This window comes from Staurois parvus, unplaced genomic scaffold (assembly GCF_062004578.1).
Source record: "Staurois parvus isolate SC_StPar_1 unplaced genomic scaffold, SC_StPar_1.0 ptg000194l, whole genome shotgun sequence".
Taxonomy (NCBI): domain Eukaryota; kingdom Metazoa; phylum Chordata; class Amphibia; order Anura; family Ranidae; genus Staurois; species Staurois parvus.
Window position 1 is genome coordinate 761,318 of NW_028317990.1, and position 27,525 is coordinate 788,842.

The 27,525-nt window shown below is 42.4% G+C and overlaps 1 protein-coding gene across 3 annotated transcripts in view; it reads left to right on the forward strand.

Annotated features, from left to right (window-relative positions):
- The window catches only part of MAPKAP1 (MAPK associated protein 1), a 307,717-nt gene that overhangs the window by 230,447 nt on the left and 49,745 nt on the right, over window positions 1-27,525 (forward strand). For all 3 annotated transcript variants that reach the window (XM_089677866.1, XM_089677867.1, XM_089677868.1), the window contains one exon: window positions 4,381-4,521. In XM_089677866.1, the coding sequence (XP_089533992.1) occupies window positions 4,381-4,521 (141 nt within the window). The remainder of the gene's footprint in view (window positions 1-4,380; window positions 4,522-27,525) is intronic.

Sequence of the window (27,525 nt, forward strand, 5' to 3'; positions counted from 1 at the left end):
GTCACCCAATGAAGGGGTGGGGCCAAGCCGCAGTTCTGTGTGTGAATGGCAAACGTATATATTCGCTCGCACACCATGGATCTCCAAATCTGGTCCAAAGAGTTTTTAATTGCAAAAAGGTCACATCATAAGAGAGCCTCCGTCAGGCTGAGATACTGTGTGACTGGACACACGGAGTAGCGGGTGCCCCCATAGCAAGCTGCTTGCTGTGGGGGCACCCAACAGACAGGAGGAGCCAGGACAGCGAGCGGGGGAACCCGAGAAGAGGAGGATCCAGACTGCTCTGTGCAAAACCAATGCACACAGTAGGTATGTATAACATGTTTATTATTTTACAAAAAAAAAATGAATCTTTAGAATCGCTTTAACAAAATAAAAAAAAGCTACCGGGTGATTTTCTTTTTACATCAAGGTTGCATTCCTTGTTTTGTCAATGTAATTCTCACTTTTACACGTTCCATGGGCTTGATATTGACCCTATAGATGTGAGTGATGAGACCTGCCATACATTAATTACCTTAAAGACTGTATTGTACGTGTGACTGCCAGCACAGCAGGTGTGTAATTGCTGCACTGTTCTTCCCAGAACTGGTCAGTCTGTCATGAAAAATAATACTGTATACTATACTTTTCTATTACTACTTGCAACCCTATGACCACTGTATGTGTAAAAAAAAAAAACTGCTGTGGGAATCAGCATAGCATTCAGCACATCATTCAAAATAAACAGGTTGTGAGCTGGACATTGCACTGTTTGCAATTACACCACATGAATCAAGAAGCACCTTTACTAGTACTTGGCCATAATGGTAATGACACTTAGATATTTGGCACCTATAAAACTTGCGTATATAGCATGTTACTTTTTGGTTTTTGAAAATTGATGCAGTTGTTTTTGGTTCACAAATGTCCACGGTGTTTTTGACAGCAGTATATTGTTGTTGTTAGTATGTCTTCCGAGTTTATAGCATACATAATGATTTGACATGACAGTAATCATATAACTTGCAGCTCTGGGTACAAGGTTGGACCTGGGTTATTATCTGTATGATATGGTGTACCCACTAGGATTATTGGAATCCACATCAATCTCAGGAATGTGGAGTGACCTGTGAGTAGATAAAGCCATAGATGTATACATTTATGGACTTAAAATGGATCTTCACCCATAAATTGAAAATCCCTCCTGTCCACCCCTACTCCGATGCGCTACCTGATTAGTGGCTTTTTTTTTTAATGTACCCTTTTTTCAGAAAAATGGGTAGGTCTCGCCTCCAATTCATGACATTCGGGTAGGCGAGTGACATGTACTGTGTTCGCTGTGCCTCCTGGTATATGTATTTCACAAATCCCAGAAGGCCTTAGAGTTTCATTCATAGAGGACAACGGGGGCAGGCCTACCAGTACATCATTGGGAGGCACGCCAGGTAAATCTGGAAGAGCCGACGGGATTCCTTATGACTTCACACACAAACATGATGGCGTGGGACCTGAGCGACAGCTGCTGAGAAGAGGATTGCAACAGGACAACGCTGGATCCACTGGGTGGGTGAGTATCCAAACTGTGGAGAACTCCCTAAAAAGTAAGCAGGGTTAAGAAAAAAAGGAGGGCGTGGGAATATGAAGATCCACTTTAAGTTGGAAGTGCTTCCATGTATACATGCCACTTTTGTAGCAATAAAAACCAACAGTGTGACATTGTACTCTACACTGGAGAAGTGGTGTCTATTTTATTACAGGATACTTTCCTGTTTTGTCCTCGTTATGAATGACATATTGTAGAATACAGATAAAGAATGTTTTCAAAAATAGAAGTGTTCATAGTTTAGTTTTACCAATTAACAATAGGGAAAGTAAATGAACAGAAAAGAAATCCAAATCAAATCAATATTTGGTGTGACCACCCTTTGCCTTCAAAACACCATCAGTTCTTCTAGGTACACTTGCACACAGTATTTGAAGGAACTCGGCCGGTATGTTGTTCCAAACATCTTGGAGAACTAACAACATATCTTCTGTGGATGTAGACTGTCTTAAATTCTTCTGTTTCTTCATGTAATCCCAGACAGACTCCATGATGTTGAGATCAGGGCTCGGTGGTGCCAAACCATCATTACCAGGACTCCTTGTTCTCCTTTACGCTGAAGATATTTTTTAATGACAGCTCCCTTCAGCCTCGCCAATACTTGAGCCCAATCTCGATCCAGCGCTGTGCACAAGAGCAGCACCTCTCCCGGGTGTCCCCCTCCTCAGCAAGGGCACTTGCAATCACAGCCAGTGGGGAGGGAGTAGGGGGGGCAAGGCCAAGCTGTGCTGTGTGTGTTTCATAGACACACAGAGGCAGCTCAGGAGTGAGCATGCATGGGTGCCCACTTAGTATGCAATTTGCTATGGGGGCACTCAGCAGGGGGGATGGGCTAGGAGTGCCAACGGGGGATCCAGGAAGAGGAGTTTAGGGGATGCTCTATGCAAAATCATTACACAGAGCAGGTAAATATGACATGTTAGTTATTTGGAAAAAAACTAAATATGTGAACCTTTAGTATCAATGCAAGCAGGTCATACACTGATTGATTCAGCAAAGACCGTTTGATTGACTTCTGTCGAAGGAATTTGCTGGAAAGCTTTTGTCGATCAGTGGCTTCATCCACTCATTAGTCTATCCTGACAGCGATGGGTCCCAGTGTCAGAACACAGTGTCCCGGGTAGAGATATTCCTCTCTTCCCCTCATTTGATAGTGGCAGACACACTGTGTTGTGATCTGTGCATCAAACTCACACAGATGTACACTGTGAGATGAATGTGGATGGCCATTTAGGTCCGACAGCTGGGTGCCTCTCATTGATTTTAACAGGCTGCCTGCATGCTCCTGCACCAAACACCTTTGCTTCCTGAGCGATTGAAGATGGCCCTTTGCACGGTCGTACGGATTGGTCATAAGGCGGTATTAAACCCCCCAAAAAACTGTATTATATTGCAGCATACCAATTTTTAGATGTGGTAACTGCATTCGTTTTCTTTTTCAAGTCTTTTTTTTCCCCTTCATTTTCACCTGGTGATCCAGCCAGCAAGTCTGTTATTTTTCAATTTCCCTTAACAGACAAGGCTGTCATGTAAAAGTAGAAATTAGAAGGTAAGACAAACCATTTACCACTGACATGGGTGCTGTCATTCACACAATGTAATTCACACTATGGCTTTTTAAATCATGGGCAGAATTGCCAAGATTCTACCTGCGGTTTCAAAACACTCTGCTAAAATGACAAATCACGGAAACGCACGTTCAGATGCCATTCATTTTAATGGCACCCAAAAACATGGTGCGGTTCTGCTGCAGTTGTCTTGGCAAACTGCAGCGCATGAAGCGTGTTGCCCAAAAAAAGTTCAGGAGCTTCTTTTGGGAGGCACACTTTGCATGATGCAATTTTCTTTGATTGCAGCACGATTTATCACACAACAATTGTGGCAGAACCATACCACATTTTCAGGTGGCATTAAAATGAATGGCACCTGAACACGTGGTTCTGCAATTTGTCATTTTAGTAGAGCATTTTGAAATCGCGGGCAGAATCACAGCGATTCTGCCCACAGTTCAAAACACCATAGTGTGAATGCAGCCTAAGACAGACAGTCTGTTACTGGCCAGATCACCAGGTGAAAATAAATGGAAAAAACTTTGAAAAAAACTAATAAATCCATACAACCATATTTTAAATGGTACTTGGGAAAAGGCTATCCATCTTGATGTCACAAAACACTCAGATTTAGTGGTTTTGGCGGATCCAAGTAGGGTTCAGTGCTGGAACTGCTGTCTGTCATTAACAAACACAGTCCAACGCTAGAACCAGGAGCTGAATTGATGTGTATATACAGTATGTGCAGAGAAATTCCAATTCATCCTAACAGTAGCTGGTCTTTCTTTGGAAATAAAGCTGATTTTTCTGCACGTGCTCAGAAGAAACAAGTGACCAGCTAGAGTGTTTGTAGCAGCGGCTGTATGGCTTCTCCATAGTCTGCACAGCATGGATCTCACAGGAGTGTGAACAGGTGAGTATAAAACTTTGGTGGTCTAGCTTTAAGGATACTAACTTACAGTTATTCTTTAACACTTCGTCAATCCATCATCCTAACCCGTCCCTAACGCGCCTAAACTCAATCCATAGTCTCTAAGAATAGCATTAAAATGGTCATATTTCTAATTCCAAAATCAGTCTAGCAAGCCAGATTTTTCCATAAGAAAATAAATACTGCAAAACAAAATAATGTGCATCAGACCTTATGATCCATTTTACAGTATGTTTGTATATTGCAATAATATGAAGAGTAATGAATATATGATTTAAACCGTATGTCCATAAATCCATCTTCTTATTTTTGAGGTTCAAGAGGGGAAGAGCCCCAGGAGGAAGAAGCCCAAATAGACATTGCTACAGTGCAGGACATGCTTAGCAGTCATCATTACAAATCATTCAAGGTCAGCATGATCCACAGACTACGATTCACCACAGATGTACAGCTGGGTAAGTGTTTTCTCCTGTGTCCTGGTACCTTCTTTTTTTTCCCTTTTGTTATGTTCTTGCTTTCAGAGAAAGAGAGAGGGGAAGATTGAGTTAGAAAGGCTTAAAGTTTTGGTCAAGTGTTTTTTTTATTCTCTTGCCCCACCCATTAGGTGATTTTCTATCATGTTTTCAAACCAATCACAAGTACAAAAGTGAGAGGAATTCTTCTCAATGAGGGCACAGATGGCACTAAAGCCCCACTTGTTCCAAAACCAAAAAAACTTTGGCTCGAGTTGGGCTTTTAAGGATAAGGGGATTTTCAAAATGCACTGATCCTTCCTTGGCACTGAGCTACACTAGCCCACCCTCTACCTTAGTTGACAATCCTCTAGAATCCTTTAGGAGGATTAAAGCAGAGTCCTTTTTTTTTTTTTTTACACCATGCAGTGGGGCTGCACTGAGTGGGTTAACTTCTCACTTTGGTATGTACTTACCTAATTCTCTGCTCCTCGCAGCACAAGACCGGCCCCTTTGGATCCTGCCCAGTGGTCTTGTGTGGCGGACCATCAGGAACAGTCCACCGCTGGATGTGGGGGAGCTCTGTTTTCTGGTTGATTGAAGGATCAGGTGACTATAGGCTCTGTGTTCACCCCTAGTGAAATGAGCAGCTAACCCATGCAGTATGGGCACAGCCCCATTGCATGGGAATTTTTTTGCCTGAAGTTGGCCTTTAAGTATTCTTTGCACAACTAGGACTAGGATTAGGACTCTGGTGTAAACGTGGGGGGAGGTCTAAGGGCTCTGATGTAAAAATAATCTGAAATCCTTAAAGACCATAAACTATTAAAAACACTTATTTCATACCCAAATAATATATATTTTTGTGAATTGAAAGTTATGAGTTAAAATAGCCGGGGCTATAATTACTTATTCTCCTTGGTGAATGGAGTCTAAATAGAGGAAAATTATTTGCAAATTTTGATGACCGCAGGGGACCACTACCTTTGGGTGCTTCTGGGTCAATATGTCTTAAGACAAGAAAAAAGACGATTAATCTTGATGTGGGATGTGCAGTATCTGCAAATTATTATGCTTGCACACAATGAAAAACAGCAGTAAATGGGTTTTATAGGTATTTTTATGAATTTGTACAAATAAAGATTGAAATACTTGTTTTTTAACACAGTTGTACTAAATTGCCTTAAAAGTCCCATAGGAAGGGTTCTTTCTTTTTTTGTTACTAGCAATAAGGATGTTGACAGTTTCATAGCTCTCTGAATAGTGTGTTTTTGAATCTACAGTAATGTGTTAAAGATTATATGAGATTGTAATATTTGAGTTTACTTTAAAGGTTTTGGATTTTGAGGGGGTGTAGAACTGTGAAATCTAATAAGGAGACCCTTGTACTAGAGACCCTGAGATATACCTACCCACTGTTCACCCATATCTGAAATTTGTGATTTGGGTGGACCTTTTCTTTATAATTTTTTTCTTTATGCCCAAGTTCACACTAGCTGTGACTTTTTCAGATTTCCCTTCAGCACGTCCATAAGTGTGAGGCTGACATACAGCAGAAGGGGTTAGAACATTGCAAAACATTTCATTAAACAAAAATCTCTTTATATTGTAGATATCCTCAGCTATAAGCTACCGCAGGTTGCCTGTCAAAGAGCAGAGACAATTATATCTAAGATATCTACTTCCCAAAAGCTATTGATTGCAAGCCTGAAGCATTATTGATCATATTGATTTCACGGGAGTTGTATGAAGGACAGTGAGACTGTGTGTACAGAATGGACAGCACTGCAGTGAGAGTTCCAGTGCCTGCCCCGTAATACTGTGCTTGATCTTGTCACATTTCTGTGTCATAAATGGCAGATCTCATATAATGTTTTATTTTTTCATATAATTATCTTTGCCATGACTGATCTCCAACACAGCTACACTCTGTTCAGACAACCAAATACCTCTATTTACCTCTAACGGTCATCAGCGGTTTCCTTTTATGTCCTTTACTGGGTTCTGAAACAGTCCAGAAAGATCAAACCATCCTCAAAATGAATGCTTTTATCATGCAAGGCTGGGAATAATAAATATATCTGTTTCTGTATAGGTGTATGTAGTTTTACACTGATAGAAATTATTATTTGTAGCTGCTTCACATAAGGTGACTTCCAATGGATTAGGATAATTTATCAGCCATATTGTTTGACAATTGACAGGTTAAGTGATTAACATTGATTATATTGTTACAATGGCATCTGAAAGTTGGTGGGATATATTAGGCAGCAACACAACATGTTGTCCCTGAAATTGATGTGTTAAAAGAGGAAAAAATGGGCATCGCAGGTTTTTGTGTATTGGGCTGCATAGCCTCAGATCGGTCTGGATGCCCATGCTGACCCGTGTCCACAGCCAAAAGCACAATGGTCACGTCAGGACCAGAACTGGACCATGGAGCAATGGAAGAAGGTGGCCATGTCCAATTATTTATTTTATTTATTTATTACAGGTATCTATATAGTGCCATCAATTTGCGCAGCGCTTTTCATATATATACATTCACATCAGTCCCTAACCCTCAAGGAGCGTACAGTCTAAGGTCTCTAACCTCCCATTCATACATACACATACTAGGGCCAATTTAGACAGGAGCCAATTAACCTTTCAGCATGTCTTTGGATTGTGGGAGGTAACTGAACTACCCAGAGGAAACTCACACAGGCACAGGGAGAACATGCAAACTCCAGGCAGGTAGTACCATGGTTGGGATTCTAACCAACAACCGTAGTGCTACCAGGTGGAAATACTAACCATTTAGCCACTGTGCTGCCCAAATCATGTTTGTTTTTTTTACATCGTGTTGATGGCCAGGTGCATGTGCATTGCTCACCTAGACAGGAGAAGGCGCAGGATGCAGAATGGGAAGAAGACAAGCCAGTGAAGGCAGTGTTATGCTTTGGGCCATTTTCTACTGGGAAACCTCATATGGATGTTACTTGAAATGTACCACCTACCACTGTTGTTGACCAGGTACATCCATTATGGAAATTATTCCCTGATGGCAGTGATAATGTTCCCTGGCACACTGAATGGTTGGCTCAAGAATGGTTTTAGGAATACAGCAATGAGTTCAAAGTGTTGGCTTTGCCTCCAAATTCTGGGATGTGCTGAAAAAACAAGTCTGATCCATGGAGGTCCCATGGATTTATTGGACTACAAGGATCTGCTACTGATGGCTTACTGCCAGATACCACAGCATATATTCAGAGGTCTAGCGGTGTCCATGCCTCGACAGGGCAGGGCTGTTTTGGCGGCACATTGGGGACCTACTCAATATTAGGTGGGTGGCCATAAAGTTAGGGCTGATCGGTGTATATCTCCCACCAAATGGACACAAGTAAAAGCATTGTGCATAGCATCTGGTCTGAATCCAGTTTTAGTTTTTAACCGTTTCAATACCGTGCAATTTTACACCTTCCTGCCCAGGCCATTTTTCAGGTTTCAACTCTCTAACACTTTGAATGACAATTGCACGGTCATACAACATTGTACCCAAATTAAAATTTTATCATTTTCTTCACACAACTAGAGCTTTCTTTTGGTGGTATTTAATCACCGCTGGAATTTTTATTTTTTGCTAAATTAACAAAAAAAGACCGAAAATTTTGAAAAAAAAACACGTTTTTCTTTGTTTCTGTTATAAAAGTTTGCAAATAAATAATTGTTCTTCATAAATTTAGGCCGAGATGTATTCTGCTACATGTCTTTGGTGAAAATAACCCAAATTAGGATGTATTTTTTAGTTTGTAAGAAAGTTATAAAGTTTGTAAGAGTTCACAAACTATGGTATAGATCTCAAAATTGATCAATCCTGAAGTACTGACAGCCAATCTAATTTCTTGAGGTTCAAGAATGTCAGAACAGTACAGATATCCCCCAAATGACCACTTTTTGCCAAGTAGACAGTCCAACGTACTTCATAAGAGGCATGGAGAGTTTTTTGAAGTTGTATTTTTTTGTCATAATTTTTCGGAAAATTAAAAAATTAAAAAAATGATTTTCACAATTTTTTTTTACATACTGTCACCAGTGCAGTACATCATCATCATATAACTGGCATGGCGGTGATCAGGGACACTGACAGTATGAAAAAAATATATAATTTTTAAAAAAAAAAATTTATTATATTTTTTTTTAAGATTTTTTTTTCATATTTCACTATGACCAAAGTAGTACAATGATACCATAGTAACATTGTACTACTTTGGGGAAGTGATCAGTTTTTTGTTTTTTTTTTACAATTTGCTTATAGCAAAGAATTACTTTGCTATAAGCAAGCATTTACCTGAATGACATCGATTCATTCAGGGTTTGTTTTTTTTTTGTTTTGTTTTATTTTTTTGTGCTTAGCTGTGATTTGGCCACAGCTAATCACATGACATGTGCATGCGATCGCTGTGACCATTCACAGCTAGACACTATTATACAATGGATGGCATGAATGAAGCCATCCATTGTATACAACTGTCATGTGACCTGCTGTGATTGATCACAGCAGGTCACATGGTACCGGCAACGGGGGCTGGTACTCAGATCTGTCATTGGCCGTGTCCGAGGTACACGACCGGTGACAGATCGCGCCTCTGCGCGGCTCTGCAAGCGCGCAAACTGCGCATGCCCGGGAATACTCCATATGGCGTCCACCCGGAAATCTAATGTATTTTTCCACCCGCCAGACGGCTATTCGCCGGGCGTCTATTGGTTAATGAAGGTCAGAAAATGAAAGTTAACACCTGATTAGTTGATACATTATATACACTATATTGCTAAAAGTATTGGGACGCCTGCCTTTACACGCACATGAACTTTAATGGCATCCCAGTCTTAGTCTGTAGGGTTCAATATTGAGTTGGCCCACCCTTTGCAGCTATAACAGCTTCGACTCTGCATCCCAAAAGTGTTGTATGGGGTTGAGGTCAGGTCTCTTTTCAGGCCAGTCAAGTTCCTCCACTCCAAACTCGCTCATTCATGTCTTTATGGACCTTGCTTTGTGCACTGGTGCGCAGTCATGTTTGAACAGGAAGGGGCCATCCCCAAACTGTTCCCACAAAGTTGGGAGCATGAAATTAGCCAAAATGTCTTGGTATGCCTTAAGAGTTCACTTCACTGGAACTAAGGGGCCAAGCCCAACCCCTGAAAAACAACCCCACACCATAATCCCCCCTCCACCAAACTTTACACTTGGCACAATGCAGTCAGGCAAGTACCTTTCTCCTGGTAACCTCCAAACCCAGACACATCAATTGGATTGCCAGACAGAGAAGCGCAATTTGTCACTCCATTCACGTCTCCACTGCTCTAGAGTCCAGTGGTGGCTTGCTTTACACCACTGCATTCGACACTTTGCATTGCACTTGGTGATGTAAGACTTGGATGCAGCTGCTTAATCATTGAAACCCATTTCATGAAGCTTTCTGCGCACTGTTCTGGTGCTAATCTGAAGGCCACACGTAGTTTGGAGGTCTTTAGCTATTGACTCTGCAGACAGTTGGCAACTTCTTTGCGCTTCAGCATGCGCTGACCCCGCTCTGTCATTTTACGTGGCCTACCACTTTGTGGCCGAGTTGCTGTTGTGTTCAGTTGCTTCCACTTTGTCATAATACCACTAACAGCTGAATATTTTGTAGCAAGGAAATTTCACAGACGAACTTATTACACAGGTGGCAACCTATCACAGTTCAGCGATCCATTCTTTCACAAATGTTTGTAGAAGCAGTCTGCATGCCTAGCTGCTTGATTTTATACACCTGTGGCCATGGAGGTGATTGGAACACCTGGAACTAATGATTTGGAGTGGGTGTCCCAATACTTTGGCAAAAGTGTGTGTGTGTGTGTGTGTGTGTTACATACACACAGTGGATATAAAAAGTTTACACACCCCTGTTAAAATGTCAGGTTTCTGTGATGTAAAAAAAATAAAGAAAAATAATTTCAGAATTTGTTGTCAATTAGGAAGAATTACCCCCTTACAGATAGTTAAAAAGACTGTTGGTGTCAATGGGAAATTATCTGACAGACAGAAATTGCTCTTTGCTCAAAGAACCTTGGTAACCTCTGGAGTAACTAGGTTTCCGTGGAACCCTGGTTTAGAAACCCTGACTTCATAAGTGTTTTCTGGGCTTTGCAGTGGAAGACCATCAGTTCCAGTTTGGCACACTGCCTTTTGGCTTATCCTATGCTCCCAAAGTATTCACAAAGCCTTCTCTTTGTCTGGAATACTTAGGTCTAATCTTAGACACATCCCAAGCAACAGCTTTCCTTCCGGAGAAGAAAATGCACCCCTGTTAAAATGTTGGGTTTCTGTGATGTAAAAAAAAGAAACAAAGATAAATCGTTTCAGAACTTTTTCCACCTTTAATGTGGCCTATAAACTGTTCAACTCAATTGAAAAACAAACTGAAATCTTTGAGGAGGTGGGGGGGAGGGGGAATAAACATAAAAAACTAAAATAATCTGGTTGCATAAGTGTGCACACCCTCTTATGATGATGACGAAACGTGTAGGGCAGGGCTTAGTGGATGTGACGTCAGGACGCTCCTCGAGACTGTCGGCTGTGTTATCGTGGTGAGCGAGGCTCGACCCTGCTTTCTCGAGGCTGTCAATGCTGGTGTCGGCTGGACACCCTGTTTGTGAGTGCATGCCTGATGTTTTAAATAAAGCATACTTGTTTTAAACGTGCTGCACCATTATATTCTTTTTGATTCCCCGAGCATTACCTGTGATTATGGAGACATGATGATTACCTGCTGCTAAGGCTGTTCCATGTTGTGCTGATTGGCTACTTGCAGTATATTGCTCCCCACTGTGGATACTACTGCAGATCATCGTTCCCAGAGCAAATGCTATTTTGCTGATTTATAATTTGATCAGCATATAGCTCTGGTGAGTTTATCCATTTCATTCGGTGGTGGATTCTTTGCACAGTGTTTTTTGTTTGATTTATACAAGATTGCAGAATCAATTATCACTTGTGATGGTGGATGGACTTATATAATCACGGACATTATGTTGAATTTTATTATTTATTATTTTTATGTAATATTTTTTCGTGTTTATTCACTATTTAGCGCATTCCTTTATTTGCTTATATAAGGAATTCCCTAACCTGGTGATCTCCAGCTCAGCCATAACAATGTAAAGTGGTAACAACAGATACCAGAGTTTCAGGCTGGAGCTCAGAGCAATAAGGATGGCTCTGCAAGGACACAACCAGGATGCAGTCAGACAATGCCATGGCTGTGACCTACATCAACCACCAAGGGGGCACAAGGAGTGAGCCAGCTTTGAAGGAAACAAGCCAGATCATCTTATGGAAGGATGCACACTCTCCAGTGAACTCTGCAGTCAGCAGAAGTGGACAGCTGGAAAGCGAATTACCTCAGCTGCCACCACCTGGATCAAGGGGAATGGATCTTTCACTCTGACATTTTCTGCCTGATATGTCTGAAATGGGGGATCCCAGATGTGAATATACTGACCCCCAGATTCAAAAACAAGATACTTTTTTTGTGGCCAGGACCAAGGATTCTCTAGTACTGGCATTGGATTGCTTGACAATCCCCTGGTTTCACTTCAGACTAATCTTTGCCTTCCCTCCAGTGCGCATTGTACCTAGTCTGCTCCACAAAATAGAGCAGAAGGAGAAGCCAGTGATTCTCTTTGCCCCAAATTGGCCCACAAAAACCTAGTACACAGACACACTGAGACTACTGGGAATTGGCCTCCCCCAACAGACCAAACCTGCTGTCTGCGAGCCCTTTTTTCCTTTCTGCTTCACTAGCTTTACTCTTGCAACCCCTTAAGAGATAAAGTGTGTCTGTGAGTCTATCATTCCTACCTTGCTAAATACAAGAAAAGCCTCTACCGGAAGACAGGCACGTTGGTCCCAAAGACTACTTTGTGCCTTACATTCTGATCTTTCTACAACCAGGACTTGATCAGAACTTGGCCTTAAGCACTCTGAAAGGTCAGAATTTGGCCTTGTCTAATCTTTTTCAAAAACCTCAGGTTTCACTCTCCTTTGCCAAAACCTTTATTCAAGGTGTATCTCAGATCAGACCACTCTTACAGCACCCTGTGCTTCCTTGTGATCTCACCTTGGTTCTCTCTGCCCTGCAGAAAACAATCCTTTGAACCCATCAGGGGTATCCCCTTAGATGGCCTCTCCTTCAAAATGGCCTTTTTGGTTGCCATCACGTCTGTAAGATGTGTCTGTGAGCTGGCAGTTCCCTTTGGAGCCATTCCTCATTATTCTCAATGACAAGGTAGTTCTACACCCAGGACATTCTTTCTTCCTTTAGTGGTATATCATAATTCTTCTTTTTTGGGAAAATACAAAATGTTGCAAATTAATATTTTGTATTCTCCTTTTTTTAGCCAGCAGGTGGAGCTTTAGGCTTCTTTTTTTACAAGTTTTCCAGTGTTTTTTTTTATCCCTTGTTGTATAGCGCTCAGTGGGTGAAGTAACATTTTGCGCACACAAATTGAGTCGGAGCAGCGACTCACCCTCTTTACTCCCCTTCCCATGGTACAATTTAGTTCAAATGTTTAGTGAGAGACAGCATGCCTGAAAGGAGATAATAATACCTGCCTATACACTGACATGCATGGTTTCTGGGCACCCTGGAACCCATGATCTGTTGTGAAACTAGTGATCCCCCTGTGCTATGCTGTGGTCCCCCCTATTTACCTGTTTAGTTGCCTGTTTCTTTACGGTGCCAGTAAGGAGACCGTTGTTTCAGTAGATGTAGATTGTGCTGGGTTTTTCATTCTCTGGAATAAAATACCAATACATGACGACTCCTGGAGGTGCTTGTAGTATAATCCAGTGGTCTGGTTACAAACTACAGAGGGGTCACAGGTCTGTGTCATGTCACAAAGTCTCCTCCGATTACTTTTCATCGGATATTTATATAATTCACTGCGAGTGAATACTGTAAGTTTAAAGGTGCTTTTGGGTGGGACTGCAGCCTCTTGTCACATTTTCTCTCCTATAGAACCTTCTCTTTCCTCCTTATGCTCCATTGGGTGTAAATGAGACTGAAGTAGGCGTACATAGAAAATAGTGCTGGAACCAGTCAACTGGCCTAATTTTTTTCAGGCTCAGATTCAGGGGCATTGATTATAAATGAATCATGCTGCCATAAGGATTTAGTATGCAAGGCAACCAGATGTTCATGGCAAGTGAATTAGATACACATAAATACACATATTTTGTATTTACGTGCATGTGTGCATGAATGTATTTATCTTTCTTTGTGTTAAAATAGATCAACAGTAAATACGCAAAATGGCTAGTTATGAAAGCTGGGGTATAAATATGGCATAGGTTTCATCTTTTGTTTAGTAGGAATAGGAAACGAGAATTCTGACTTCCATAGGAAATTACTTTGCTTTTTCTCCCATTTTTCCGGTATGTAGGATGAAAACTATATTTGTGTACTTGTTTACTTGGCCACATTTCCTAGTATGTGTTGAGCTGTGCAAATAAGGAATCTATATTCAGAGATGAGAATCGAGTATGTGAAAGAAAGGCTTTTCTCATGTACACAGAGGCAGTAATGGATGGACAAGGCAGGGACTATCCAGCAGATAAATATAATAGAGGTCCGCACGCTCTTTACATGATAAAAAGGCAGATGAGAAGCACCAGCGACGCTGCTTTTTCCCTTTGCACAACTCCACGCCTGGCCCACTTGCCCCTAGTAGGAAAGATTGATGGCTCTGAGGGTGACCTTGGCTAGGAGCAGGAGCTGGTGATGTATGTACCAGGCTCTCTCTGCTAAATGGGCCCAGATTTGTAGTGCTAATATTCATGGGGACGCAGGCCCAAACTCACCGCGGCTATAAATCAGCAGCCACTTTAGGTGTCACTGCTGGTTTATGTTCAGTTACTGTTGGAAAATCACTCTAGGTTTAAACCTCTGGCATCATCTGGAAGAATTTGGTGTCATACCTTTATTTTCCACTCTATTATCAGCAGATGTCAAATTAACAACTCTTAACACCTTCTCTTCCTGACGGATCACAAGTAAATTGATGGCCCCTTGCAACGAATTAGTTATTTTTGTTATTGTAACATCCATGTCTACATTTAGTGTATTATGGAACTACACTGTTAAGCATTATTTGCAACTAAAAAGGCTGCAAGCTACAACCTCTATAGATCTTTATGCCTCCAGAAGTTGGGTACATAAAAAACACTTTTAAAAATTCCAGAACTAAGAAAATATATCTGCCAGCATGATACATTAGAAGCTGGGCTGCTTATGTGAGCTTCGGCACCTCCCTTGTCTCAAATCCGAACTTCTCTCAGCGACTGCAGAATGCAGTGAATGCAGAGAGGACGACAGAGCTCCTCCGCCAGATCCTGTGCTTCTCCATGGAGCCACGTAAAAAGGCTCATCTCTGGCTCCTTCCCCCATCTCACCAGTTGGCAGCAGAAAGGAGAACAGAACTCCTCTTACAGATCCTGCGCCTCTCTGTGCAGCCGCAGCCCCCCTTTGTCTCTGCCTCCCCTGGTCTCTGCATTTAGCAGCCTCCAACAGCTGACTCCAGCCCTCCTCTAGTCTTCTTTCAGACCCTGCACTTTCTGTTCCCCAGCAACATTCCCAGCTTCTTCCTGGCAGCAGCACAAGGTAAGGGGGGTGCACTGTAAGGGTGAGTGAGGGGGCTCTTGACATCTCATATAAGGGGAGGGATGGGGTGCTCTAGACATTTAGTCTTAAAGATACAACTGGCCCTTTGAGGGAGCCATAATGGTTATGTGTCCACCGATGAAAGTGAGTTTGACACCCCTGGTCTAGAGGGTTTAAAGAAGACCCACCATAAGTGTCCAGAGGAACATAAAAATTCTTGAGTCCATTATTTTACAATAAAAAACAGATACATTTTGCTGGCCTCAAGTGAAATTTAACCATATCACTCTGCAGTACTGTCTGCTCTTGCATTGAACTGTGTAGCTGCAAAACATTTTTCCTTAACGCATTCTATTAGCTGCATGCTAGTAACACACGACCTGTGGCTTCCATGCCCATGTACCTTCCAGCTTGTTGGCACAGGACATGTGACTTATGTCAACTGAGTGGAGGTGGCCAAAATGTGTGGGTTGTTGTAAACCCTTACATATACCTAGTGAAGTGACTGGCCTCAGGTGGTACTCAGAGATTAAATAAATCCTCTTGCATAAGTTGTACATGTTTATTTGCAACCCTCTCTTCTCTGCAGCAATTCAAAGTACAGAAGTTAGACAACTTTTTTGAGCTCCAGGAGGCAGGGTACAGAGATCTGATATCACACACTGCACAGCATAGAGCGGGGAGCTGAATGAACTCTGAGAACTGAGTGAAGGAAATAGGCATACCCCCCTCTACACAGTCTCATAGTACATGCACGGCTGAGGTTGTCAATCATCAGCTGTGTGGTGGAGGAAGGGTGGGGCCATCTCCAGGATTCCCTGGTGTCAGTATATACTGTCAGAAATAACCGCAGAGAAATGAGAGAGGAAACAGAAATCACACTAGATGCTTTGGATAGAAGCAACTACACAGAAGGATATGTTGTGTTCATTTTTCATTTCAGAGGTTTGCAACCACTTTAAAACTGAAATCCAGGAAAGCAGCTAAATACAGAGTTGAAATACATTTTCATGCATTGTTTTGTCTTCTAAAGGAATTTTAATTCTGGGCTGCCACTTTTGTATTACAGGTACCCCTGAGCCTTGAGCTCCACTGCCAAAGGACAATAGATTGAATAGCAACTTTTGTCCCAGGTGTTGTTTAAAAACAGTGCCAATATTACATTTCTGTATTGCAGAATAGTGTTCAGTCTAAGAATATCCTGGTGTGGGTTATGCTGGATACACCAACTGTTGATGATTTGAACTGCTGTCTACCATTGCAACAGCCAATCACTATAATTGAGGACTATTGTTTGGTGATAACAACAAGCAATAGATCATTATTTTGCTGTGGAGTTGCACATGGAGAGGCTTCTCTGACCTGAGTTCCCCCCCCCCCAGGAAAAAATATATGAATGATAAACTTAAGTGTGCTTTCAATTGTAGTTTAAAGCCCGACGCCATGGAAGTGGAGTTCCTGTGGCGAATGCAAAAGACGTTCACCGAGTACGTGCTGCAATTGAGAGATTAGATCCACCGGGAGCTCTGGAGAGAGGCTCTCCAAGTGGAGCAAGACTGTTATGGAAAGTTCCTCCCTATGCCCATAGATCGGTACTGACTTCAGCTGGACTTGCATATACCTAAGAGAGTATCCTTGGGAGGAATGGCTGACAGAGCTGACAGAGCTGGAAAGGCTAGTTCAGACGGAACTGACGCTGGATGATGGGTATCGAGCGCTGCAATGGTATGCCACTGAAGTGTGTCCGTGGCTGGAGAACAGCACACCAAAGAAAAATTATGACTTTGGTGGATTGATTTTTGAGGTGCTTCAGAAGGATCCACAGTTTTGTAGTGCAGTGGAAAGGGGATGGGGGGACATCCGAGATTTTAGGGAGTTGGAACTTCCCAGTGAGCTCAGATTGAGCAGTGACTTGGACTTTATAGTCACACAAGAATGGGAGCTGGAATAAGCATATAAAAGACTGTTTGACAAAGCTCAACAGTATGCCCCAGCACCCATGAATGTTATGGCTTATGAGTCACCCACTGAAGCGCTAGCACTGGGCCCGAGTGCTGTGAGCCTGTGTCCTGGATCCATAGCAATTCTGGTGCAGCAAGGAGAGGAGGTGGTTGTCCTCACTTCCCAGTGGCAGTCTGATGTACAGGGAGAGGAGGAGACTGTCCTCACTCCCCAGTAGTAGTCAGAGGTGCAGGGAGGGGAGGAAGCCATCCTCATTCCCCAGTGACAGTCCGAGATGCAGGGAGCCATTCCCCCTTCCCAGCGGAAAACTAAGGTCCAGGAAAATGAGGTAGTTGTTCTCCCTCTCCAGTGGCGGTTAGAGTCTCGAGAGAAGAGGAAGTTATCCTTCCACGCCAACAGCCAGCCAGAGTGGAGGATCTGGGGGGTCCCCAGCAGAAGTGCTGACACCAGGGTAAAGTGCCACCAACCTTAGCCCAGCACCAACTCTGGAACTCCCAGAGGCCAGGGCAGGTGGCCCCTCTTCGCAGCAGCAGGCTGGTGTGGTGAAGCTCCTACTCCCAGCTGAAGTGCCGGCAACAGGGCAGAGCTCCGCTGGCCTATGCCTAGCACCCACAGTGCCGCCACAGTTCCAAGAAGTCGGGGCAGTCAGCCCCTCTTCCCAGAAACATACCGAGCCTGGCAACTGTAAAGACCTCCTAGCCCAGTGATGGCGAACCTTTTAGAGACTGAGTGCCCAAGCTGTAACCCAAAACACACTTATTTATCGCAAAGTGCCAACACTGCAATTAAACTTGAATATTGAGGTTTTAGTTTAGAAAAAACAACCCATACATTAACATCTTTTGTCTTTAAAGAAAAACACAATAACAGAGCTTCCACTGACCACCAGCACAAGGGGGCAAAGTTCCACTAACCACTAGCACAAGCTAAAATCTTGTGTTAATAAAAATGAATGCATTAAAACTCAGTCGGTCAATATATACGGTATATCCTTGGCAGCGCGCTGACTGGCCATGCAAAAGCTCGGATAAGTGGCGGCTAATGAGTCGTGGCTTGTAACGTCATTGCCTGGCACCGCTACTCCTTTCCGAGCATGCGCATGGCCCATATGTGCACTGTTATCTGATGCCCGGCTGCTGGGGCAACTTGGCTCACTTGCCAACAGATAGTGCTCTGCATGCCTGCCGGTGCACACGTGCCATAGGTTTGCCACCACTGTCCTTGCCGAAATGCTGGCAACTGGAAAGAGCATCCACAACCTCTACCCCACACCTATAGTGCCATGGGGATCTCAGGGAGAAGAAGCAGTCATCTTTGCTTCTCCACGGCGGCTAAGGCAGGAGATTATATGGGCAGAATATGTGGATTCACACTGCCTGACTAATGCAGGTCCAGACCAGTTGGGGGTCTGGGGCCTTGTTAGTCTACCTTTGGGGGGGGGGGGGGTCATGGAAACCGCGGTGACTTGGGCTCCTGGGGGCTATATCACTTCCCTGGGTATCTGGCTGGACATGAATTATGCTGTTTCTGGGACCCCTTTGGATACTGTGCATATTGAAACTATTATCCTGGAACGATGTGTTATGTGCAGGGTGCAGCATATGTGGGGTTAAGAAACTTTATTTTTTGTTACAAGTTTCAAACTGCTAGGTGTCAGGAAGAAATCTATTGTTTTCTTGTGTTTGATTGTTTATGTAATGTAATTTTCTTCTGGGACTTGTAATGTGTGCCATGCCTGTCTAGGGGGACGTTTTTTGTTTATAAATCCTGCGCCGTTAATAAAAGTCAGTCCTGTTTTACTCCAACATTGGTTCTGTCTGATGCTTGGGGTAAATTTGTTATATTCTGGTTCCAGAGTGGAGGAAGCTGTAGTTTGGCGGAGGTACCCAGTTGGGGTGTCAGGCAGTCCATCACAATATAGGGCTTGTTGCTCTCAAACAGCCTCAGTTATTCATAGCATAAATTGCCCAAGTTTGTAACAGAATAACTTTTAATTTAACTTTAATTCTTAAAATTTTTTATTTTTACTTTTGAAGTCAAATTGTAGAAAACCCCACTATGTTTGTGTTTCTCTTCACACAGCATACCTGAAAATATAATTAAAAAATTTCTTATCTTTTGGATGTTTTTGGAGTAAGTCTCAAGCAGGCAGACTGCTAACCACTCTGAACAATCTCAGTGTGTCTGTCCCTACAGTCTGGGGGACACAGAGCTTTCCCCTTTATAAGATACAATTCAGAAGTCAAGCTAACTATCTAGTTTACAGCTGATAATGAAATCTGCCAGCATAGTACATACAGAGTTATGACAGACACAGCTCTCCAGCCCCACTCATAAACAAGGGATACTAAGCAAGATTTGGAGTTTTCAGACAAGAGCATTATAAAATGTAAGCAGCGCTTTATTTTTTAAAAAAAGTTATGCTGTATGAATGGGAACATAAAGTGTGTAAAATAATTATTTGATCCCCTGCAGATTTTGTAAGTTTGCCCACTTACAAAGAAATGAAGGGTCTATAATATTTATCATATGCGTATTGTAAATGATAGAGACAGAATATCAACCACAAATCCAGAAAGCATGATTCATTTTGTAAAGCGCTGCGCAAACTGTTGGCAGCATATAAATCCTGTACGTTCAGTGAGTAAAATAGGTATTTGATTCCCTACCAGCCAACAATAATTCTGGTTCCCACTGCCTGGCTATGTGCTTATGTGGTACACAGATTAGTCCTGTGGTGCTCCTAACAGCAACTCATTATGTGTATAAAAGGCACCTGTCCACAGAATCTTTCTTCCATTAAAGCCTCACCACTATGGGCAAGACCAAAGAGCTGATTGCACTGTTCAACAAATTTTTATTTTTTGCCAGTTTTGGAAACAAAAGGATCCATTTCTTAATGAATTTCACATTCTGAGTTCAAATATAACAATGAAATTTGTCAATTGGCTCTAGTTTTTCTGTAAACTGAAAGTTTTCTACTATAGGCGTAATGACTACATACAGTTGTGGCCAAAATTATTCAACCCCCAATGCTGTAAAGGGGTTTAGGGACTATAGTGTACATTTGGAATTGTATTCAGAATCAAATCCTACAAGGACGTTGTAACTACCCAAATGCAACTAAAATGACATCAATTGTTTATGTAATACAGTAGTAAATGGTTCTTATGTGGTTTCTTCATTGCCACAATTATTCAACCCCTTAAAGACTACCACTCTGAAGAACAGAGGTTCATACAGGTGCTTTCCATCAGGTATTGAAAACACCTGTGGATGTCACCGAGCAGCAATCAAGCATAATAAGCACCAATTAGGCAGCTTTAAAATGACTGTGATACTCAGCTCCTTCTAGACATTTACTGGTGTGGTTACAAACATGGTGAAGGCAAGAGAATGGTCCAGGAAGACAAGAGAAGAGGTGATTTCTCTTCACAGGAAGGGCAATGGCTATAAGAAGATTGCAAAGATGTTAAACATACCAAGAGACACCTTAGGAAGCATCATTCGCAAATTCAAGGCAAAGGGCACTGTTGAAACGCTACCTGGTCGTGGCAGAAAGAAGATGCTGACTTCGACTGCTGTGCGCTACCTGAAGCGTAGAGTGGAGAGAAGTCCCCGTGTGACTGCTGAGGAACTGAGAAAAGATTTGTCAGATGTGGGTACAGAAGTTTCAGCCCAGACAATAAGACGCACACTGCGTAATGAAGGCCTCCGTGCCAGAACTCCCAGGCGTACCCCCTTGCTGTCTCCAAAGAATAAGAAGAGTCGACTGCAGTATGCCAAAAGCCATGTGGACAAACCACAAAAGTTGTGGGATAGTGTTCTGTGGACTGATGAAACAAAATTAGAACTGTTTGGGCCCATGGATCAACGCTATGTTTGGAGGAGGAAGAACAAGGCCTATGATGAAAAGAACACCTTGCCTACTGTGAAGCATGGTGGAGGGTCAATCATGCTTTGGGGCTGTTTTGCTTCTGCAGGTACAGGGAAGCTTCAGCGTGTGCAAGGTACCATGAATTCTCTTCAGTACCAGGAGATATTGGATGGAAACGTGATGCAGTCCGTCACACACCTGAGGCTTGGGAGACGTTGGACCTTTCAACAGGACAATGATCCCAAGCATACCTCCAAGTCCACTAGAGCATGGTTGCAGAGGAAAGGCTGGAACATTTTGGAGTGGCCATCGCAGTCACCAGACTTAAATCCGATTGAGAACCTCTGGTGGGACTTAAAGAAAGCAGTTGCAGTGCGCAAGCCTAAGAATGTGACTGAACTGGAGGCCTTTGCCCATGAAGAATGGGCGAAGATACCCGTAGATCGCTGCAAGACACTTGTGTCAAGCTATGCTTCACGTTTAAAAGCTGTTATAACTGTAAAAGGATGCTGTACTAAGTACTAAGATTGAATGTCACTTGGGGGTTGAATAAAACTGATAATGCTGTGAGCACAGAAAAGACATTTGTGGTTATTTCATTATAACTGTTATGTTATATTTGTCTGACCTACAAGTGCCTCTTTAATGTAAATGTAAGCAAGATGACTGAATGATCAAAAGCAATGTCAAACTGGCCAAAACACTCAATTTCAGTGGGGGTTGAATAATTTTGGCCACAACTGTAATGCACAATAATTATATAGATAGATGTCTTTCCACAAATATAAAGCAAGTGATATTGACTACATAACAAAGCCTAAATGGCATAATATATTGCATAGGATTACCAAGAAAAATTATAGCCATAAGCTAAGTTGAATCATTTTAATACTTAGGATTCTCACTAGTTTTGTCTTCAGTTTGTGTCGGTTTTGCTTCTCTTGGCTTTTCTCTTGTATTCGAGGAAAGGGCTATCTCTTACAACTGTCCAGCAATAGTCAGCAAGCATTGATGGGCTCCATTTACCTTGATATCTTCTTTCCATAGCTGCAATGTCTTGATGGAAGCGCTCTCCGTGTTCATCACTCACTGCTCCACAGTTTGGTGGGAAAAAATCCAGATGCGAATGTAGAAAATGAATTTTTAGAGACATGTTGCAACCCAGATTTCTGTAAGTCTGGATGAGTTTTTCTACCACTTTCTTGTAGTCTGGTGTTTTATTGTTTCCAAGAAAATTTGATGTCACTGATACAAATGCTGTCCAGGCAGCCTTTTCCTTTCCACGCAACAGAAAAAGAAACTCATCATCATGAATAAGTTTACGAATCTGTGGCCCAACAAAGACTCCTTCATTTATTTTTGCAGCACTAAGTGCTGGAAATTTGCTAATCAGGTACTTGAAACCTGCTTTATTCTTGTCCATTGCCTTAACAAAGTTTTTCATTAATCCCAACTTGATGTGTAATGGAGGTAATAAGATCTTATTGCTGTCTACAAGTGCTGGATAGTTAACATTTTTTTCTCCAGGCTGCAATGACTGGCGTAATGGCCAGTCTCTTTTGGCATAGTGCATTTCTCTCCCACGACTGTCCCACTCACAGAGGAAGCAGCAGTACTTAGTATATCCACCTTGAAGTCCAAGTAGGATAGCAATCACCTTCAGGTCACCACAAATCGACCATTGATGTTCATCATAGTTGATGTACCTTAAAAGCTCTTTCAAGTTTTCATACGTTTCTTTCATTGAAACTGCGTAAGCAACTGGAACTGACGGCAGCTGATTGCCATTATGGAGCAAAACAGCTTTAAGACTCGCCTTTGAAGCATCAATGAACAGCCTCCACTCATCGGGATCATAGCATACGCCGATGGCTGAGATTAAACCATGAACATTGTTACATACAGCAATATCACCTTCCTGGACGAAGAATGGGATCAGATCTTTCTGACGATGACGGTAGAAAGACGTACGAACATCACTTGCTAGGAGATTCCATTGTTGTAGTCTTGACCCCAAAAGCTCTGCCTTGTTCTTCGGAAGATCCAGGTCTCTGATAAGATCGCTCAATTCCACTTGTGTAATGAGGTGTGGTTCAGTGGGTGTGGATGGAAGAAAGTCTGGGTCATGTGAGGTTGACGGTTGATGACTACACGCTTCAGGTTCTTCCTCACTTGACTCCATCACGAAGGATTCTGGTGCTTTTGGAATTGGTAGCCCCTCTCCATGAGGAACTGGTCGTATTGCCGATGGAATATTTGGATAGTGCACAGATAACTTTTTCTTCTTATTTAGCCCTTTTGTTGGAGGCACCATACAAAAGTAACAATTACTAACATGATCTGTTGGCTCTCTCCAAATCATTGGCACAGCGAAAGGCATAGATGCCTTTTTTCCATTCAACCATTGCTCCAGTGCCGTCCCACAAGAATTGCAGCATATATGTGGTGCCCAGCTCTTGTCCTGGTCTCCTATCTTGCAGCCAAAATACAAGTTGTAGGCTTTCTTAATCATTCCTGTTATCCTCCTTTTTTGTGAGATAAAAGTTATTTCACCGCAGATATAGCAGAAATGATCTTCTTTATTCACACAAGTTCGAGGCATTACTGAGTAGCCTATATAAGCATAAAACGAAATGTAAAGACGCTGTCGAACTACAATCAGCTACAGATACTGCAGTTTTTATGCAGTGAAGTGATGCAATTAAAGGCTAATATTGCATCATCTCAGTATACATGCAATTTTCTATTGGTCACCAGTATCAATTGTGCAATATGCAGCTGAAGTTGCATCATAATTTTGAATGGCTTACGTCATTAGATGGGTGAATATATCATGGAAACTAGAGCCAATCAACATTTTTTAGGGTCATTTTCGTTTTCAGCACCCCAAAATTATGTAAGATTAGCTAATTTTATGCCCAAAACTTTTTACCTGTTGAACAGTGTTGTAGACCTGCACAAGGCTGGAATGGGCTACAAGACCATCAGTAAGAAGCTTGGTGAGAGGGAGACAGCTGTTGGAGCTATTATTCGCAAATGGTAGAAATACAAAATAATCATCAATCGCCCTCATTCTGGAGCTCCATGCAAGATTTTGCTTCATGGGATAGGGATGATCATGAAAAAATTGAGGGATCGGCCCAGAACTACATGGGAGGAGCTTGCAAATAATCACAAGACAGGTTGGAACCACAGTCACCAATACGCCACTATGGACTGAAATCCTGCAGCGCCCGCAAGGTTCTAATCCTCAAGAAGGCACATGTACAGGCCTGTCTGAAGGTTGCCAATAAACCTCTAAATGATTCAGAGAAGGATTGGGAGAAAGTGCTGTGGTCTGATGAGACCAAAATTTGGTGTTAACTTGACTTGCCGTGTTTAGAGGAAGAAAAATGCTGACTGTGACCCTAAGAACACCATCCCTCCAGTCAAGCACGGAGGTGGAGCTTTGGGCCTGTTTCTCTGCTAAAGGTACAGGCTGACTTTGCTGCATTGAGGGGCCAATGGACCGGGCCATGTATTGTAAAATCTTGAATGAGAACCTTCCCTCAGTCAGGAAACTGAAAATGGGTCATGGATGGGTCTTCCAGCATGACAATGACCCAGAACATACCACCAAGGCAACAAAGGAGTGGCTCAAGAAGAAGCACTTTAAGGTCATGGCCTAGCCAGTCTCCAGACCTTAATCTTATAGAAAATGTATGGAGGGAGCTGAAACTTCGAGTTGCCAAGCGACAGTCAAAAAAATTTTAAGGATTTAGAGAAGATCTGTAAAGAAGAGTGGACCGATATGTGCAAACCTGGTAACCAACTACAAGAAACGTCTTACCTCTATGCTTGCCAACAAGGGTTTCTCCACCAAGTACTAAGTCATGTTTTGCTTGGGGATCAAATACTTATTTTACTCACGGAACTGCTACTCAATTTATAACATTTCTATCGTGTTTTTTCTGTATTTTTGGTTGATATTCTGTCTCTATCATTTAAAATGCACCTACGATAAAAATTATAGACTTTTCATTTCTTTGTAAGAGGGCAAACTTGCATAATCTGCAGAATCAAACATTTTCCCCACTGTATAACAAATATAAAATAAGTGATATTCCATTTTGGATACAGCAAAGGAAATACATTTTGAGCCCTGGTTCACACCAAATGTAGCTTTGAAATCGTTGTACTTCAGCACAATTTCAAAGCCGACGATCAGTGCAACTTCATGTGCGGGTTGCCGCCATCTCAGTGACTTCATGCACAGGTGTCCTGGCAAGTTGCACATGAAATTGCAAAAAATTGTGCAGAAACCTTTTTCAAAGATGTTGCACCCGATTTGAACAGCACCATAGCCGCAAATAGGGTGTGACTGGTCATGAGACTTTGATCTGTCAAGTTGCTTGACATATTGCACCAATGTGAACCAGGGAATACAGTATTTGGATGTTGCCAGAATAAGCTTTCCTTGAATGAAGATCAGCATATGTACGGTGAAATTCTGCTGCATGTTTTGGAGATTGTGTTACACCCCAAGCCCAAGTGCCCAAGCTCTCATAACCTTCCAAAGACAGTTGGCATAGAGGATATACCTGGCCACCCTTGTACTTTTGCAAACTGCAAACTTCTCTAAACTTAGATGTCATATCAAGCAACCATTTAGGTATACAATATGCAGTAGCAGGGCAGCATTGCAAACGGCTCCAGCACCAGCTTTTCAGTGGGGGTAAATAGCAATCCAACAAGATTTTTAACCCTGTCTTACCACTGTCCCCCCCCCAACATGTCTTGGCTTTAGCTCATAGCCTCTGCTGCTGTCTGGCCTTTAGTCTGATGAAATAATTGTTTTAGAGAACCTGCTGGAAGAAGAAGGATTTTCTGATTGTGTGCTCTAGGCAGTACAGTCTGCTTGAGACAGTTCTTACATAAGGCACAATAATAAATGTGCTAAATTTGTATATAAAGACCACAGAAAATGAACTAGGGCACCAGTTATGGGGGCACCCAAGCAGGCTCGCTCCTGAGCTGCTGCTCTGCATGTCCATTCACAAAGTCACAGCTTGACCCCACCCCCTCCTTCTCATTGGTTTACTGGCTGTAACTGACAACAGGGGGGAGCCAATGGCTCTCTCAGCTAATGAGAAAAGCCCATAGTAACCAGATGTTGATTCTTATGACCCCTGAGCCATATCCAGCCAACTGCAAGATTTTTCCAGCCCTCTGATGTAAGAGGGGACTCTGATATAAGGGGGCTATGATGACATCTCTGAAATAAGAGGAGCTCTGATGTAAGTGGAATTTTGGTGGAGACTATGACATAAGGAGGCTGTGATAGGGACTCCGATATAAGCAGGGGGCTCTGATGGACTTTAGGCATATTTGGAAGTTCTTTGCTTTGTTTACTGAAGTTTTTTTACTAAAGTAGTTTTAAAAGCTGAATTTTTTACCTTAATGCATTCTATGCATTAGGGTAAAAATAAATCTGCATGCAGCTCTCCCCAAGCACCCCTCCCCATACTTAAGCATGATCTCGATCCAGCACTGTGCGTGAGAGCAGAGACTTATCCTCTTATCGGCTCAGAGACGGCAGCGGAAGCCATTGGCTTCTGCTGCTGTCAATCACAGCCGGTGAGAAGGGGGCTGGGCTGAGCTGTGCTCTGTGTCAACAGGCACACACAGCTGGCTCAGGAGCAAGCCCACGTGAGTGCCCCCATAGAAAGCAGCTTGCTTTTGGGACACTAGGCAGTTGGGAGGAGCAGGAGCGCCAGCAGGTAAGTATAATATGTTAATTTTTTAAAAACAAAATGTGTTCCTTTACAATCACTTTGATTTTTTATTTATAAAACTATATCTTTTTTGGCCCTTAAGTATGTGTAAAATATACCATTTGGCCCTTGTACTGAAAATTTTAACCCCTGGGTTAGAGCATGAAAGATGAAATTTGGCTGCTATGGGCACTGACTGGGGTGGATTTGTATTCTGTGGCTGGCATTGCCTGTGTTCCCTTCAGTATGTGAATGTAAAGGCACTTTTCGGTGAAATCATCAGTCAGTTCTATTTGATGTTTCTCTTTAAGCACAACAGTTTTCCTGGCTAGGTAGAGAAATATGAAGAGTGGTGTGCTCGGTTACAGGTTTGATATAATCAGGAAGTTTAATGACCCATTTCCAGAAACCATTAGACTGAACTACCCTTGTTTACCAATGGAACAAATGAGTTCCAATCCAGTGTGTGTATGGGCAGGTATATGCTCTTATTCACATGTGTAGACAATAGTTAGCCACCTTATTCTCATTCTGACCCTCCCATTCTAACATCCAAAGGCCAAACCCTAACATTTAAAGCATATACTGTATATAATCCCTATCGCAAACAAACAAAAGGATTTTGCTACAACACTTATCAACCAGCCTGCAAAACAACCAATTTAGCCCTGTCTAACCATTTGCGTTAAAAACAGAGGGTTTTGTTTGCACTCATTTGCAAATACATGTGTAA